Source organism: Grammomys surdaster, unplaced genomic scaffold (genome assembly GCF_004785775.1).
Source record: "Grammomys surdaster isolate TR1022 unplaced genomic scaffold, NIH_TR_1.0 677, whole genome shotgun sequence".
Taxonomy (NCBI): domain Eukaryota; kingdom Metazoa; phylum Chordata; class Mammalia; order Rodentia; family Muridae; genus Grammomys; species Grammomys surdaster.
In genome coordinates this window covers 105,465-121,518 of record NW_021605096.1, presented here as the reverse complement: position 1 = coordinate 121,518, position 16,054 = coordinate 105,465, and the positions used below count along the sequence as shown (strand labels likewise).

Here is a 16,054-nt window from a genome sequence, read left to right as displayed (position 1 = left end):
GGGGAGCTGGCGGGGCTGCGTGGGGGGCGGGCCGCGCCGGGCGGAGCCGGGGCCCTGGCCTCAGCCGGACTGGGAGTCCGAGGCGGCGATCGCCGAGCAGGCTGCAGTCGGGGTCCGGGCGCGCTCCGGGGGCGCGGCGAGGCGGAGGGGGCGGGCACCGGGCGGAGCCGGAGTCGGAGTCGCGGCGCCTGGAGGAGATCGGGCCGCGCGCTGCGAGCACCGAGTGGTGGAGAGGCCGCGCGGCGCGGGGCAGGGCCCGAGCGGAGCCCCCGGACACAGGAGACCGGAGCGCAGTCGCGGCCTGAGCGGCGGGAGCGCATCCGAGACCCGCCACAGGGACACCCAGGCCGGCCGCTCCCGGGCCATGCGCGCCGCTCGCTGAGACCCGGGGAGGCCGCGATGGAGGCGCCAGCGGGAGAGTCATCGGCGCGGGGCTACGGCCCCCCGCCTGCGCCCGCGCCGGCCGCGGAGAGGAAGAAGAGCCACCGCGCGCCATCGCCAGCCCGGCCCAAGGACGTGGCCGGCTGGTCTTTGGCCAAAGGCCGCCGCGGCACAGGCCCGGGCGCCGCTACAGCCTGTGGCGCCGCGTCCTCGGCGAGGCCCGACAAGAAGGGGCGCGCGGTGGCTCCCGGCACCCGGGGCGCGGGGCCGCGGGTGGCCGGGGTGCGCACGGGGGTCCGCGCCAAGGGCCGCCCTCGTCCGGGTACCGGGCCCCGCCCGCCGCCGCCGCCGCCCAGCCTCACGGACAGCAGCTCCGAGGTGTCGGACTGCGCGTCGGAGGAGGCGCGCCTGCTGGGCCTGGAGCTGGCGCTGAGCAGCGACGCCGAGTCTGCGGCGGGCGGCCCGGCGGGGACCCGCACCGGGCAGCCATCCCAGCCCGCGCCGTCGGGGCAGCAGCCTCCGCGGCCACCCGCCTCGCCGGATGAGCCGTCGGTGGCTGCATCGTCGGTGGGCAGCAGCCGCTTGCCACTCAGCGCCTCGCTAGCCTTCTCCGACCTCACCGAGGAGATGCTGGACTGTGGGCCCGGAGGCTTGGTACGGGAGCTGGAAGAGCTGCGTTCCGAGAACGACTATCTCAAGGTGGGGACCTAGGGGAAAAGGGGGAGTCGCAGGGGCAGGGGAGGACTGGTCATCCGGGCTCACAGCGGCCACAGGCGGCCACTTTAACGCTGACCAAGCAGGGAGAGTGCCCCACCTTCTCTTCCCACTCTTCTCGTGAGAGAGATTATGGATAAGACAGCGACAAAAGGACCCCGATGTGCACTTTCCCACCCGCGGTAAAACTGTTTTAGAGGATGCTCGGATGGGTGAGTGGGGATAGTCAGCCAGGGCTGACCTCCACTTTAAGCTGCCCAGGACCCCGCCCCCAGGTCAGCAGGCCTTCCCGTCTCTCTGTTCTGGAACCAATGTCCGTGTGCTGGGCTGCCAGGGAAACCGTGGCTATCCCCTGGCAAGGAGAGGCAGAACACATCCTAAGTCTTTACCCAGGGCTTCCCCGGCAGGCCTGTCCTCGCCTGCCTTTTGGGGCGGATCCAATTTGAAAGCGTGACATCTGGGAACATCCCCTTGGCTTGAGTCCACTTCCGCCCAGTCTAACGGTCCCACAGCCTGGGAGGATGATGTCGTGGGAGAACTGGTTCAGAGGCCACTTCCTCAATCCCAGGATATTGTCTTCTGTCCCCTCTGAGAGTGGCTTGGGCAGACTTGGCCCGTGCTCCCTGTGGGAAGAGGGAAACTGCCCTGCTGGTTAGGGGTATCCCCTCTCTGTGTGGGGGACTAGAGAGCTGTCTGGGAGAAACAGTCTGCTGTGACTGGGCACCTAGGTGCAGCCCGTGCTCTGGCTGCCTGTTCCTTGACATGGTGGCAGCTATGGGGACAGTCCTGCCTTGGCTTTTTGACCTTGGCATGGGAAGCTGGGATCTTCATGGGCTGTACTGCTACTGCTGGAAGATGCTGCAGTATTGTCTGTACTTGACAGTTGATAGCCTGGCACAGCACCCAGAATGGCCTGGACAGGAGCCACGGAGTTGACAGCTCTCTAATGACATGTCTGCCCTGCAGCACTTAACTGCATCTTGCTTCTACTGTCTGGGGGGTAGGGAGTGGGGTGGGGGTTCTTCTTCCTTAGGATGTTGGGTTGTTACTCTTGCTTTCCTTTTGGTCCTCTTTCCAGCATGTTCTCAGTAAGCTCCTGTACAGGAGAGGACACAGGTCTATCTGACAAAGGATCGTTTACCACCTGTTTGTAGGCTGGGCCTTCCCCAGGCCAGGCCTCCACTCTTTTTCAGTTAAATGGGAGTATAAGTCTTCACAAAAGTGTTACTCAGTGTTGACATTTGGGAGGTGGGGTTCAGTTAGCGGGTGGAGTCAGCAGTTGTAGTGGAGGGAGGGGATGAGGATGGAGATGACCTCCTGGGATGCTCCTAGTGGCTTCCTGAATTCCCAGCCTGAGCTACTCCAGACCTGGACCTGCGCAAATGAGGACAACTCAATAGCTCTTGGTTTGGTTTCTTCCTGTCCAGAGCCTGCCCCTTTTTCTGTGCTCTCAGGAAGTGATCAGATAGAGCCCCAAACTCCATCTAAAACCAGCTGTGAGGATACAGATGGGAAAGTGGTCCCAGGAGGCTGAGGGTTGAGTCCAGGTTCTCCTAGAGACCAGGACCCAGTTGAGTTCCAGTTCCAGGGCCAGACTGAACCTCAGTTGCTGCCATCCATTCGGTTGAGTCTTTGTGCACAAGCTTTGGGATCTGTAGCTTCCTGGCTGTGTGATCTTGGGCACATTACTTAGCATGTTTGGACCTGAGTTTTCTCATCTTAAGAATTAAACAAGTACACACAGATCATCCTTGAAGATTAAATGTGCACATAGCTGGAGCATTGGGCACTGTAGGAAACTTTAGATGCGGTGGCTGAGATCTGCTGCTCTCAGGATGGAGAACATGGTTCCTTGTGCATCTGTCACATGCTTTTGTGGATTCTGGGGCAGCAGGCGGGGGTCTTCTTCCTGACCTCAAATGCATTCATTCATTCATTCATTCACTCACTCACTCACTCACTCACTCACTGTTTGCTTAGAGCAGATTTTGGAAGATGACTGAACTAGGGAGAGCCTCAGTGAGACCAGAGTTAAACAATAGTCACAGTAAAACACAATGTGGCTGGTGATAAGGGTGAGATTCGGTGGAGGTGGGCCAGAGGACTCATGGAGGCCAGGAGCTGAGAGATGATGGAGCCGGCCGAACAAGGAGCTACAGTAAGAGCATTCTACGCTGAAGGAAGTTTGGCAAGTGAGGAAGGGGGCCATGTTGACTCACTGCATGCATCCGGGCAGTACCCATTCTACTCTGCAGGATTGTTTCCCACAGTGTCTGCCCTCACGGAGATACAGTGAAATCCCTGAGAGTGTGGACTGCACACTCACAGTGCAGCTTCTTACTGTAGGTGTTATTTTGTCACAGTGCCAGGGGCTGACTTAGCCAGAGCAGGAAGGGGACCTGCTCCAGGCAGCCAGGGCTGAGAGTAAGGGAGAAGCAGTCTCCTGAGTGTTTCCTGTTTCTCTAAACCACTTTATGTCTGAGGTACAGAAACTGGGTTAGAAGGAAAATGACTCCAAATCCCCAGTGTTTGCACTGCAGACTGACCTTATGAGTCCTGGGAATGCCCTGGACTCCAGCTGACTCTCTCTCGACTCCAACTGACTCTGGTCAGGTTCACCTCCCAATTTGTGTGTGTGCTAGGGGAGACGGGGTGTGGATAAACTGTCAACCAGGAAGGACCCTTGAGTAACTGCATATCTCCTGTCTCGGGAATCCCTACTCCACGACCTAAGTTAGAGAGGTAGGAGAATGTCAAGCCTCTGTCCATGATAAGATAGAAAGCACTTCTGCAGGGAAGGTAGTGAGCTTGATGTCACTTGAACTATGCAGAGAGAGGCCTGGATACAGGCATAGGGTTTGTGCAGAGCATCATGTCAATGGTTCTGAGTGTTGGTTGTGATCACTGGGGAGCAATTGGGGAAGTATGCTACAGTCTGACATTGGGTCCCTTCTAGTCAAGGTGTCTGGGGGTCATCCAGTAAGGTTTTCAGGACCCAGAAATACGACTTTAGCTGTAGAGCAACCAGGTTAACTGTGTTTGACTTTCACCCAGTGGTCTAAGGTCCCTGTGACCACTAACCGTTACCTATGTGCCATGTGGTATCTCCGAGTACTGGAACTCAAAGATCTGGCTCGGAGCCCTGATTCTACGTCTGCTGTGTGGTCATGGTCAAGTGGCTGGGCCTCTCTGAGATGCTCTTGTTTTTGTTTTGTTTTGTTTTTCATTTGTGTAATGGAGCTGACAGGGTGTGCCTGGACACTCTCCAAGGATTTTCTCAGTAATCGGGGAGATGTGAATAGTGAAGAAAATATCTGAAAGTGAGATCCCTGTGTCTCGTGAGGAACTGTTAGGATTTTGAGCCAATGAGCAGACAGGATGTCTGTGTGTTCATTCTTGGAGGAACTGGGAGGAGCCGGGAGGGCGTCCTCAGCCCTTGAGGGTTAATAAATGGAGTGCTGCTTCAGGCAGTGCAGAAAGGCAAGATCACATTTCCCACTGCACGGGTTGGCAGTGGGGTTGGCAGTGGGGAGCCACGACCCCTGCCTGGGGGTTCCAGCTGCAAGTCGTAGAAGCCACTCACGAGGTCCCAGAGAAAAGCCCTTACTGACTGGTGATTGCAAGCGGAGGCTCCAGGATTCTGTCGTACAGCCCACATTCCAACCTCGATGTTCAATTTTGGTCCAGTTCCTTCTGCCATGTGGCCAGTGAGATTGTGCTTTTGATCGCTACTGATGTGTCTGGTCTTGGATAGAGATTGGTGAGAGGAATCCTGTGGGCCAGGTGCCAGGCTAAGGTTTGTAGGCAGCCATGATGAGTAAACTCAGTCGGGGCAGTGTCTGCTCAGCATGCCCAAAGCCCTGGGTTCCACCCCTAGATCCTCATAAGCCAGGAATGCTGGAACAGGCTTGTAATTCTGGCATTTGGGAGGCACAGGAGGGCTCTCCTCGGCAATGTAGTAAGTTCAAGGCCAGCTTGGGCTAAGACTGAGTCTCAAAATACAAAAACCTAAAATGCTGATATCTATCTAAGCCTGTAGGTGGGGGTGTGCCTCTGGGAGGACCATGCCTGTAAGACAGGGGTTGGATTGTAAGACGGGGGGTGGGGGTGGGTGGGGGAGGGGATTGGATTGTCATGAACCTCTTTATTGTGAGGATGCGTATCCATTGCTCAGTAAATGTGCCAAACCAGTCACTGTCCTTTCCTAACGTTCCTCTCCTCCTCCCACCCTTCCTCTGACATGGCCCAAGTCTTCTGAATAGCAAGCCTCAGGCAGATCCTTCAAAGCTCCTAAGAGGTAGAGGAGGAGGGACCCAGCCTGTCATTATGTCAGCAAAGTCCCTTGGTTTCTGCCCTGAGTTGTAGCTCCTGGTTGAGGGGCAGGGCTTGGCAGTTGAGGGAGCAGCTCCAGCAGGATGGAAACTGTGGGCGGCAGCTGCTGTGGCCAGAGGAGACCACAAAGCTCAGTGGACTCTGCAAGGGGCCGGGCCTGTGTCCCTGGACACAGTCCTGTACACATAAACACATGTACACTTATTCAGAGATCAAGCCTAGAAACCCACAGCTACTCGTGTCTGCCTGGTGTATACATTCAGTGACTCACTTATGCTATATGCGTCCAGAAGCCAGCCTCTAGGCACGTTCACTATGGATCCACACGGAAAGTGATAGACCCTTCATACCACATGCTACCAAACCCAACACATATCAGCTGGAGAGTCCAGGCTGGGAAGCACATGTTTCTACACACAGCATGCAAACCCTCTCAGACATAGGAAGTCCCTATACATGTGAAGGTGTGCACATAAATGCACACAGACAGTATCTATACACACCAGCATCCCATGTAGGATCCCAGAGACTCATCCTTGTCAGGTGACACAGACACTGGCTCACCTCGGTACCCAGAGCTGTCCCTTCCTCAGAGAGCAAGCAACTTGTGCATATGCACCTGAGGTTCAACAGATCCGTGAGGACAGATACCCTCACAGGCAGGATGGATCCAGCCTCCATACACATTAGCACTCACACAAGGGTTAGTCTTGTGAATGTCAGACATGGCGTTTGCTTAACCAGGGCACCCTGACATTCATGCTCATATAGACACACATCTTTGTACACTGACTGTGACATTTCACCTATGCACATAAACACAGGAAATCTTGGTCAGTGTCCCCCTGGAGCTACTGTGTATGGCTCTCTGTTTCCAGCTGCTTGTAAGGTTTCTTAGTGTGCTGCTGGGACTGTGAGCAGAGTCAGGACTGGGTTTGTAACTGCCTGGATCTGGGGCTTCAGGGGCCCAACTGAGGAGGGCAGCAGGTGGAGTCTGTGGGTCTCCATGACTGGAGAAGCTGCATCAGAGCTCCCCAGGCTCCTGAGCCAGGCCCTGTGGGGCTAAGGGAAATGGACATGTGTCAAGCCTGCCCTAGAAGTAACAGTGCCTCAGGGTAACTCTTCTAATCCCTTTGGAATTTCCGGCTTACCCAGTCTCCCTCTGCTGCAAGTTACAGAGGCCATGATGCCCTGATCTGTAGAGGGTACCCATGTCTAGTCTAGAACTTACAGAAGTGAGAAGAGGTATAGGTACCCAAGAGCAGCCGAGTGGGCTTTCCTGGAGGAGGAGGTGTCACAGCTGGGGCTTTGCCCAAGTGGCTCCCTCTGTGCTCAGCTTCTGGAACAGGGCCTACCGCATTGGAGGGGCTCATTACATGGATGTGTATGCCTAATTGATCAGCTATAGTTCTGCTCTGGAAATGGATGGTAGGTTTAAAAGGGAGGGCTGGAGCCAGATGTGGTGGTACACGCACTCAGTCCTAGCACTTAGGAGGCTGGGCCAGGAGTTCAAGGCCAGCCGGTACTACAGAGTGAGAGCCTGTCAGGAAAGGACAGAGCGAGAGGGAAGAAAGAATAGAGTTGAGTCATGGGTGTGAGAGTCATGGAACTAGGGGGTGGGGTCAGGGATAGGGGGTCGGGGGTACTTAGGAAGGGCTCTAGTGCCTGGGCAGTAGACCCTGGCTAGAAGATAGCTTTGTTGATTTGTAGTAGGGCTGGGGCCATGTGGCCCTAGCACTAGGCACAAAACTGCTGCTATCTCAGGGTGCTAATGAAGACAGAAGCAAGGAAGACTGTGAGGTCCCAAAGGCACACTCCATCTTTAGAATCAGGTCTGAGGCCAAACTGCACCTTGTCACTTCCCTTCCTGTACATGTTGCCACTTTGAACCTCAGTCTTCCAGTCTATATAGTGGAAATTCAATTATTTTCTTTCAGATACTTGGGGAGATAAGAGTTCAGACACATGAGAGTCTGTCACTGTCCTGTGTACAGAAGATGGAAGGGACCCCAGGCTCTAGGTATCCTCTGTGGCAGAGGGACACTCCAGAAAAGGACTTAGTTAAGTTCAAAACCAATGCCTGGCTGGCAGCCAGGGTTCTAACTGTGGCCAACCCCTAGCCTCCAACACATGACATCATTTGTAGTCAGTACACACCCCTCTGGTGCAGGAAGGTGGGGCTCCTGGGGCCAGCGCTGTGGCTGCCTTTGCTGGCTGCCCCAAGGTGGGGCAGGAGTCCGAGGAGGTAGAAGCTATTGTCCATCCTCCCTTTGTCTCAGTCAGAAGGACTGAAAGCACGGATCTGGCACGAGCCTGGGCTGCAGCTCTGGGCATGCGCTTTGCGCTCTGTCCTGTCTTCATGAACCTCAGCTCTGCAAAATGTCCTGCACCGTCACCATGAGCATTCACCATGAGGGAGCCCAGAGTTTGAGGAGTTGGTCCCCTCTGTGTTTCATTCATCCTGGTTCTCAGCCCTTACCCTTCAACAGCCTCAGGCTCTGGTCTGAGCCCTGAGAGCCCTGGGCCCCTCGCTCTGGATGCGCCCATCTGTCTGGGAGGTGTGTGGAGCCATTTGCTTTGTGGATCCTTGGAAGCTCACTTACCCTAAGTCACTCCTCCCCTGATGGCCAAACCTGTGCCTCGCTTGCAACCTGGTGATGCTTGCTTACTGGTGGAGGACAGCCCCTGGGGCCCCAATCCAAGATAGTGGTAAAGACTCTCCTGCCTGGGCCACAGATGAGAATAAAGGTGGCTGGTGTGTGTGTGTGTGTGTGTGTGTGTGTGTGTGTGTGTGTGTGTGTGTTGATTCCCCAACTGCCTGAGCCTGTTGGCTCTTCAGGACTATTCAGTAGCACCAGACTTTGCTTGGTCATGCCTCCCTGGTGCTGTTTTGCCTAGGCACCTCCCCTCCTGTCCCACCCATGGCTGAGTCCATGGCTGAGCTGCCTTAAGTTATGCTTCCCCAGCCTTTCCACCCAGATGTGTTTCTCCCCATCCCCAACCCCACCCCGCCTTCTTTGCCCTTGCATTACTGGATCCATTCCCCTGCCTCCTTTCCATGAGCTCCTGGGGACTGCTCTAGGCCAAGTTTCCTATGTTAGGTACAAGGAGCTTTATGGGGACTCCTTGGTGGGGCATTTAGCTCACAGTGACTAGATTGTTAACCAGTAATTTCTGGTTTCACGGCAGCCACTCCTGGCTCTGCATGGCAGCATGGACCTTCCAGAGTGTTTAGCCCCTTCCTTCTAATCAGGCTTAAACTGCAGCCCAAGGAATGCTACGTCACCTTGCTTGCTAGTCTCATCAGCTGTAAGTGACAAGAGAGAGTCAGGCTGTTTGGCTCTTGTGATTTTTAAATCCTCAACGCCCTGCTCTCTTCTGTTACAGACTTGGCTGAAGCCCAGAGATTGGGGGATGTTGTCAACAAATCCTGATCTAAAGCTGCCTTCCTTCCTGTGCACTCGGCAGGACAGGAGAGACAGTATCTGTGCTCCCTTCAGTGTGCCCAGAAGCACAGGGCCTCGAGGCATTGCCCCTAGGCTTTGAATAGGGCAGTGACAAACCAGATATGACCTTGGGTAGGCAGGAGCCTCTGGCCATCTCTCTCTGTCCTTGACCAACACACACACACACACACACAAAGAGAGAGAGGGAGAGGGAGACGGAGACGGAGACAGAGAGAAGAGAAAGACAGATGACAGAGAGGCAGAGAGAAACAGGAGAGAGAGAGAGAGAGAGAGAGAACAAACTTCCTGATAGAACATCTACCTCATATGCAGAGCTGTGTCAGGCTTGGAGACCACCTCACTGCCTTCTCTCCCTCAGCCTCAGTTTGCTCCCGTGTGAACTGGGAAGGGTAAGAATAGAACTTGCCACAAAGGATCGTCACTGAGAAAGAGATAATGGCTTCTCATCTCTACCTGTCGTCTGGCACATGCCACACCCTTGGAAGTGCCAGCTCTTGTTACTTTTGTTGTCCTATTTACGAGCCTAAGTCCTGTCTCCTGACTCCTCTAATCTCAGGCTTCTTGCCTACCAGGGCTGGAGGGACTAACTGTGTACTGGTGGCACGAGCCCGCCTCGGTCAGTCTGTCAGCTCTCTATGGTGTTAGAGAGGCAGGGCCCAGAGAGGTGGAACCTCAGATCTCTAGGATCAGACATCATTGGGATCCTGTGACCTGGTGATGCGTGGCTGGATGTGACTTCCCTGTGAAGCTTGACCCTGACCCCCCAAACCTCTGCCCAGAGAGGCTAAGCTGAGTTGAGCTTGACAGGGAGGCAGGAGCCCAGAGTCCTTCTCAGCCTCACTGCCTGCTCTGTAACTGATGGAGCCTTTGAGTTCTCCTTCCTCTCTCTGCCTCTGCCTCTGGAGTGTTTGCATTTCAGCTGAGAGGGAAGTGAAGTTCTTTGCAGCCCTCCTCCTGGGGTCTGAGTGCAATGATCTCATCTGGAGCCTTGTCAGAGTCCTGGGGAGGAGGAGGGGACAGCAGATGGCTTTTCTGGCCTTTTGGGTGGAGTTAGCCTGCTGTCCCTGTGGCCACTGCTGGCCACCCTGCTGGTCAGCTCTTCCATAGCTGGGGTAGGTTGCCAGGGCCAGAGTGGGTGACAAGTGACCTAGAGCCAGGGTGGCAGATGGGTAGGCAGCCTGGGCCTTGGCCCAAGGGAGGGCCATGGTAGCCAAGTGGTGTGGGAGGAGGTGGGCAGAGCGGAGCCCCTGGTCCTTTGTAGAGTGGTTGATTGGAGTGAAGTCCCTGGTCCCATATAGAGCTCAGCTTTCCCCATCCGTTCCTGAGTCTGCTTGGGAGCTGGGAAGGGAATGATACAGTTTGGTAAGATTTGGAATCTGTCATGGCCGTCCGTGGTCCAGTGTCACTGTGCTGGGAGCTGAAGCCTCCATGGAGATTGGCCTCAGAGTCTAAAGACAGTTTGCTGCAGCTGCTCAGTGGGATGGTGGTCCTCCCCTCAGCCTGACTGTCCTCCCCTCAGCCTGGCTGTTCACACATGGCTATTTCTTGAGCTCCTCTATATGTGCTAGGCCAGGCCTGTCATAGGTGGTTCTCTTGTGACAGAAATGGGCTGTCCACAATCAAGCAGACATATAAGTAAAATAATTGTCACTAATAGAACTGTGTCATGCAGTATGAGGGAAGGAGAAGGCTAGGCTCCTTTGCAGGCGGCCTAGGTGGGAGGTGCCACAGGCCACCCACACAGCAATGGCAGAGGCTGAAGGCTGTGACAGGCCAGGTGATTTCTGCTGCTGGAGGAAGCCTCAGGTAGCTGGAGTGTGGCCCACATGAGGAGGGGCTGAGGGACATGGAGGTGAAGGGAGTGGGGGTCAGGCCTGGGGGAGCCTGAGCTCCTGGGATAGGTTTGTTCTGCGTGATGAACGAGTCGCCCCATGGAGATTTGGTTTCCTCTTTGCTTTTTGTCTGTTTAAAAAAAGATCTCACTGCAAAATAAGTTTTGATAAATACATTCAGTTCTCTAACTGTTAACCCCAGTCAAGATAAGGGATAATGTCTATAAACTAGGTCCATTACAATTTTATTTCTTCTTCAATCCATTTTTCTATTTACTTACTTACCTTTCCTCTCTAGTTAATATGAGTGTGGGCATGCGTGTGGGAGTCAGATGGCTTATGGAACTTGGTTCTCTCCTTCTGTCAAGTGGGTTCTTGGAATTAAAGTCAGATTGTCAAGCTTGGTGGTAAGGGCCCTTACCTACTGAACCATCTCACAGGCCCCTAATCAGATACATCAAAAAAAAATTTTTTTTACTGTATATAAATTATACCTGAGAGCTAGGGATGTAGCTATAAAAAAAAAAAAAAAAAAAGGCTTAGAAGAGTTCATTGTTCAGCCAGATTTCCTCTACAATCAAAGCCCTCCCTCTACCATTGGCCTGTTCTCTGTCCCATAACCTCACCCATCCACAATGTCACATGCATGGCATCCCACAGCATCTACTGTGGCTGGCTTCTTTCATGGAGCCAGAGCCTGGCTGCTCCAGGCTTCCAGAGCCCTGCCCCTCTGCTGCCGGTGCTGCTGCCAGTGCCACAGCTTAGCCATTTGCCAGTCAGGAGACACATGGGCTTTGATAATCATTGGAGGGTTTAAAGTGGGGAACACTTAAACAGTTTTAATCACATCTTAAGTATTTAAAAAAATCACTCTTTGGGAGCTGGGGTACAAAGCAAGCACTAATCTGCAAGATGCTGAGTTCTCTGTGCTGGAGAAACAATGGAGGGAGGGAGGGAGGGAGGGAGGGAGGGGGGGGGGGGAGGGGGGGAGGGAGGGAGGGAAGAAGGGACAGAGAATCACTGCATGCCTTGTACTAAGTTGAGAGTAGTTTACTGAGGTGGAGGGAGGGCAGCCATGACAAGAGCCTAGGCCTGCCTGGCCACCAGGCCTACTGTAGGCATTCATTGAGTGTTCAAACACCCAGATGTGCCAAAGGTAGTTAGTGTTTCTGAGGTAAAGTCAGGAGGCAGGGATGGAACAGGAGGCTCAGGTGTGCAGTCTATGGGCTCACTGCGCTAGGCTGTCAGTTCCCAGCTTCTGATCCCACCTGGGCATAGCTGGGGTCTCAGATGTGGTCCACAGGCCTCCATGTTGGGTAGGGGCTGTGTCCACTACCACTTGCTGTGTGTCTGCAAAGGGATGTCATGTCCAGTCTTTCTCATTTCCCATAGGCCAAATCCATTAGGCACACAGTTTGCACTCCTGTACAAGGAAGGACTCTACCAAACCCATCCCCTACTCTGTTCTCACGGACAGTCAGTCATCTTACATCCATGTGGACATCACAGAGTCAGTCCTTGAACCTGAAGTCAGGGCTGGCGAGGGATCTGCCTGTCTCTATGCCTTACTTTTTCCAAGGGTGCTGGGGATCTGACCTCAGGTCTGAGTGCTTGCACAGCGAGCGCTTTGCCCATCCAACCATCTCCCCAGCGCTCTTCCTCCCTTTTTATGCCTGATAGGAGCTATTGCAGCTGGGATAATAACCCAGGCTTGGCAGATGGTAGTGCTTCCAAGAGAACAGAGGCTCTGGTGTCGTATTCTGTGCATGGACCCTATGAAGCCTCTGCTGAGGCCCTCAGGATAGTGTCTTTCAGTATTAACCTTCAAATACAAGGAACCCAGCTAGATTGAAACAGTTACTATGTTACAACTATGGTATCCTTATGTGTTTGTTAACTCTTGAATTCTGATGGCTGCTTTAACTACTGTAATTTCAAGTTATTGATGAATATAAACAATATTTTGACATTTTTGCAGCAACCATTATAGGATATGAAAATATTAGAAAGTTCTTTGGTGTCCAGGTCTTAGGTGCTTCTGACACAACCTCACTGTGTTCTCGAGGCCACAATGGAAGGAGATGCTCATTTCAGGAGGTTATTGTGAATAAAGGTGTGACTGTGTTGAGTAGCCACATAGAGGAGGGGACCTGTGAGTGTTCCCTCCAGGGCTCTCCCTGTCTGGGTGGGCTCAGCAGGACCCGTTCCCTGTGATGGATGCAGCTCTCCCTGTAGAACAGATTCCTAGCTTGCCTTGCTTTCTGCAAGGACCCATGAGATGATTCACCAGGAATGTCTGCATAAACTGTGAAGTCCCTTGCTACCCTGCAAGCCTATTATTAGCAGTATTATGAGTTCATGTTGGGTCCTCCAGCCCAGCCTGAACCTAGAGACTCTTCCGGGCCAGTCTCCCAGGAGTCCTGGGAACTGGCCATCTCTGAGAGGTTGCTCTCTGCCGGCAGCCCTCCTGGATCACTGTGAACAGAGAGGCACTTGACATGTAGGAAGTGTGTGGGGAGCTGGCGGGTCCCTGGGCAGACAGACCTTGCTATCCTCCTGTGGTTGTCACTGGGGTCAGCCTGGGCTCTACCTGCCCTTTCACACAAGCCCTAGATCTGGGGTCAAAAGGACAGAAGGCTCCAGGCTATGGAGAGAGACCAGGCAGACCCATAGCCTTTCTCTTTTGGTCACACCTGCCCGTGGTGCCTGTTGCATTCCACATCCTAGAGATGTTGGGGACCAGAAGTGAGACCCAGCCTTGCCCTGCCCTTCCTCAGGCAGTTAGAGGAAGAAAGATGAGGAAAAAGCAAATACAACCATAAGTCATTACCATCAGGGACCATGCAGCTCGGAGTGTAGGTTCTGAATCAGATCAGGGGAAAGAGGAATGTTCTGGAAAGATGCAAGAACTGGGAGTCAGCGCAGTGAAGGTCAGTAGAGCATAGCAAACGGCCTGAGTAAAGCTGGAAGAATGCCGTTAGCATGCCCTGGCCTAGGGCCACTTGCCTTGTATGGAATCCAGCTTTACCCCCTCCCTAGTTTGAACAGCTCTGGGAAACTTTTGAGCCTCAGATGCCCTCTCTGTGAAATGGGAGCATTTTCAGGGCCGCCCACAGGGTTAGGAAGAAATTTAGCAGTCAGAAGTACATGGATGGGCCTGTGTGTGAGCCTCTCTGTAGACCAGGGCCAGCCTTTAGGTCCTAGCATGTCTCCGTGTCCAGGTGCAAGATAGAATAGGGAGCAGACTGGGGCATGGCCAAGGGGTCAAAGGTCAGGGGCTTGAACCTGAAGCAGAAGCTAGTGGAATGAGCCTGAACACCACCTGCTTTTATTCAGATTTTCTCTAATTAACAGACACTGCCTTCTGAACAGAGCCAAGGCCCCTTGAAAAGGGATAATCGTGCATACTGCACTGTCCCTAGACCCTGCCCTCCCTTCCTCTCCTTGTTTGTAGCCTGGGCTTAGGCGTCCCTTTCAAGGGACAGAGGGCAGCATGAAATCAGAGCCTGGCAGGACTGCGTGACACCTTTCTTTGGCTTCTTCAGGGTTGATAACAGTCTAAGGGTCTAGTTCATTTCAGGGTGTGGGTTTGAGAACTGGGGTTCCTCAGACTCCAAGATGGGCACTGCACAGTGTGGCCTTTTAAATCTAGGCAGAGGGTGAGACTCGGAGTGCCCCCATGTTGGGGAGGGGAAACCTCAAAACCTTGTTCTGTGAGATTGATCCCTCCTTCTTGATGGCCTATGGAAGACTTCAAGAGGGGGCATCTCTGTGGGGCTTCTGGACTGTCTGTGAAGCCAGGAGGCCTATGTCTCAGCTCTCTCCAGCTGGATCTGCCACCTCAGAGCCTCCGAAGGCAAAACCCTGACTGCAGGGCCCGGGTGTCCAGAAGATCTCTGAGCTGGGTGTGTACACCGAGCCTCTGTCCTTTCCCTGCCCCCACCTCAGGCCCAGACACCCAGAGTCTCTGCCTAAGCTCTACAGTGTCCGCCCATGTGGCCCACAAGCCTGCTTTTGTCAGCTCGAGCCGTGCCAGGAGGGGCTGGTGGGTGTTTTGCCTGCAGCTGGGGCAAGCCCCCAGAGGCCTCAGCCCCCCAGACCTCCTCAGATACAGAGTTGGCATGTCCACAACAGCCTGCACTGTGGTGAAGGCAGTTCCCCAAGAGACAGCTGTCGGGGATAGTCATTCACTCACTTCTTCCCTAGACGCCTGTGTCAGGCACAGAACCAGGGACTTGTGCTGTGACATGGGACTCTTGTCTTCTGTGGGGAAGAAAGTGGGAAGGAAATTCCTTGCCTCAGAATCACTTGGGGAGCCCAGTCCCCGAGTTTCTGACTTAGTAGGTCTGGATCGGGAAATGGGGAGGTTTGCATAGCACTTGGGGTAGACCCACACTCCCGAGTATGTTACGCAGACACTATCAGTGAGCTCTACCATTCTGGGGAGCAGTCACTCAGAACCAGGTAAAGAAATTGTGATTGATGTTTTCTGTATTTTTTTCAAAACTTTCTGTTTGACCATGTACTACTTTCACAAAAGCTCATTACTTAAAATATGGAGGGACGTCACCCTCTGTGATCTAAATGGCACACATCTGCTAATGAGTCTCAGCAGCTTGAGCTTTGAGTGTGCCTGTGTCCCCCTTGACTCACTCTGACCTAGAGTCACATCTTGGCCCTCACATCTTCCCACTTCTGTCAGGATAACAGGGTAACATGTGATCTGCTCACGGATGGCAAGGCCCTGCAGCCTGAGCCATGGATGTAGCTGTCTGCCTTCACTTCCTGCCTCTTCCCTGCTGCCCCCTTCCCTGCCGGCTGAGCTGGTGTATGCGCTCCTCACTTCCCCATTTCTCTCACAGACTGTCTCACTTCCTCCCCGTGCACTCTGGTCTGCCCATTTGGCACGGTGTGGGGTGGTGACTCTGGGGACTTTGGGATGACTGATCCTCTGCAGCCAGTAGAGTAGGCAGGGTCACCCTCTCTGGAGTTGCTAGTGAACACACCCTCAGGACACAGTCTGGTGCTGCGAGTAGGGATACTTGGATCAGTTGTGAGTTGAGGGAGACAGCATGTGGTGGGGTGGAGCTGCCAATTTGTCACTTCTGTCTTCCTTTCCTAGGTTCTAAGAAATAGTTCCAGAAGCTAGGCAGATGGATGGGAGGGCCCCTGGGGTGTGCTGTGGCCTGGATAATTTGGCTTCTTACCTGCCCATCAATCCAGCAGGCTACACCCCTTCCCCCCACAGGGAGCCATTGCAGTCAGGCCATAGTCTGGTCCCACTGCAGTATGGACCCACAGCCTGTGCTCATCCCAGTGGCAGCTGGC

At 54.1% G+C, this 16,054-nt stretch overlaps 1 protein-coding gene across 1 annotated transcript in view; it reads left to right on the top strand.

The window, feature by feature from the left end:
* The first annotated feature begins 399 nt into the window (after positions 1–399).
* The window catches only part of Soga1 (suppressor of glucose, autophagy associated 1), a 61,658-nt gene continuing 46,003 nt past the window's right edge, over positions 400–16,054 (top strand). The window contains exon 1 of the mRNA XM_028782030.1: positions 400–1,080. Within this exon, the coding sequence (XP_028637863.1) occupies positions 400–1,080 (681 nt within the window). The remainder of the gene's footprint in view (positions 1,081–16,054) is intronic.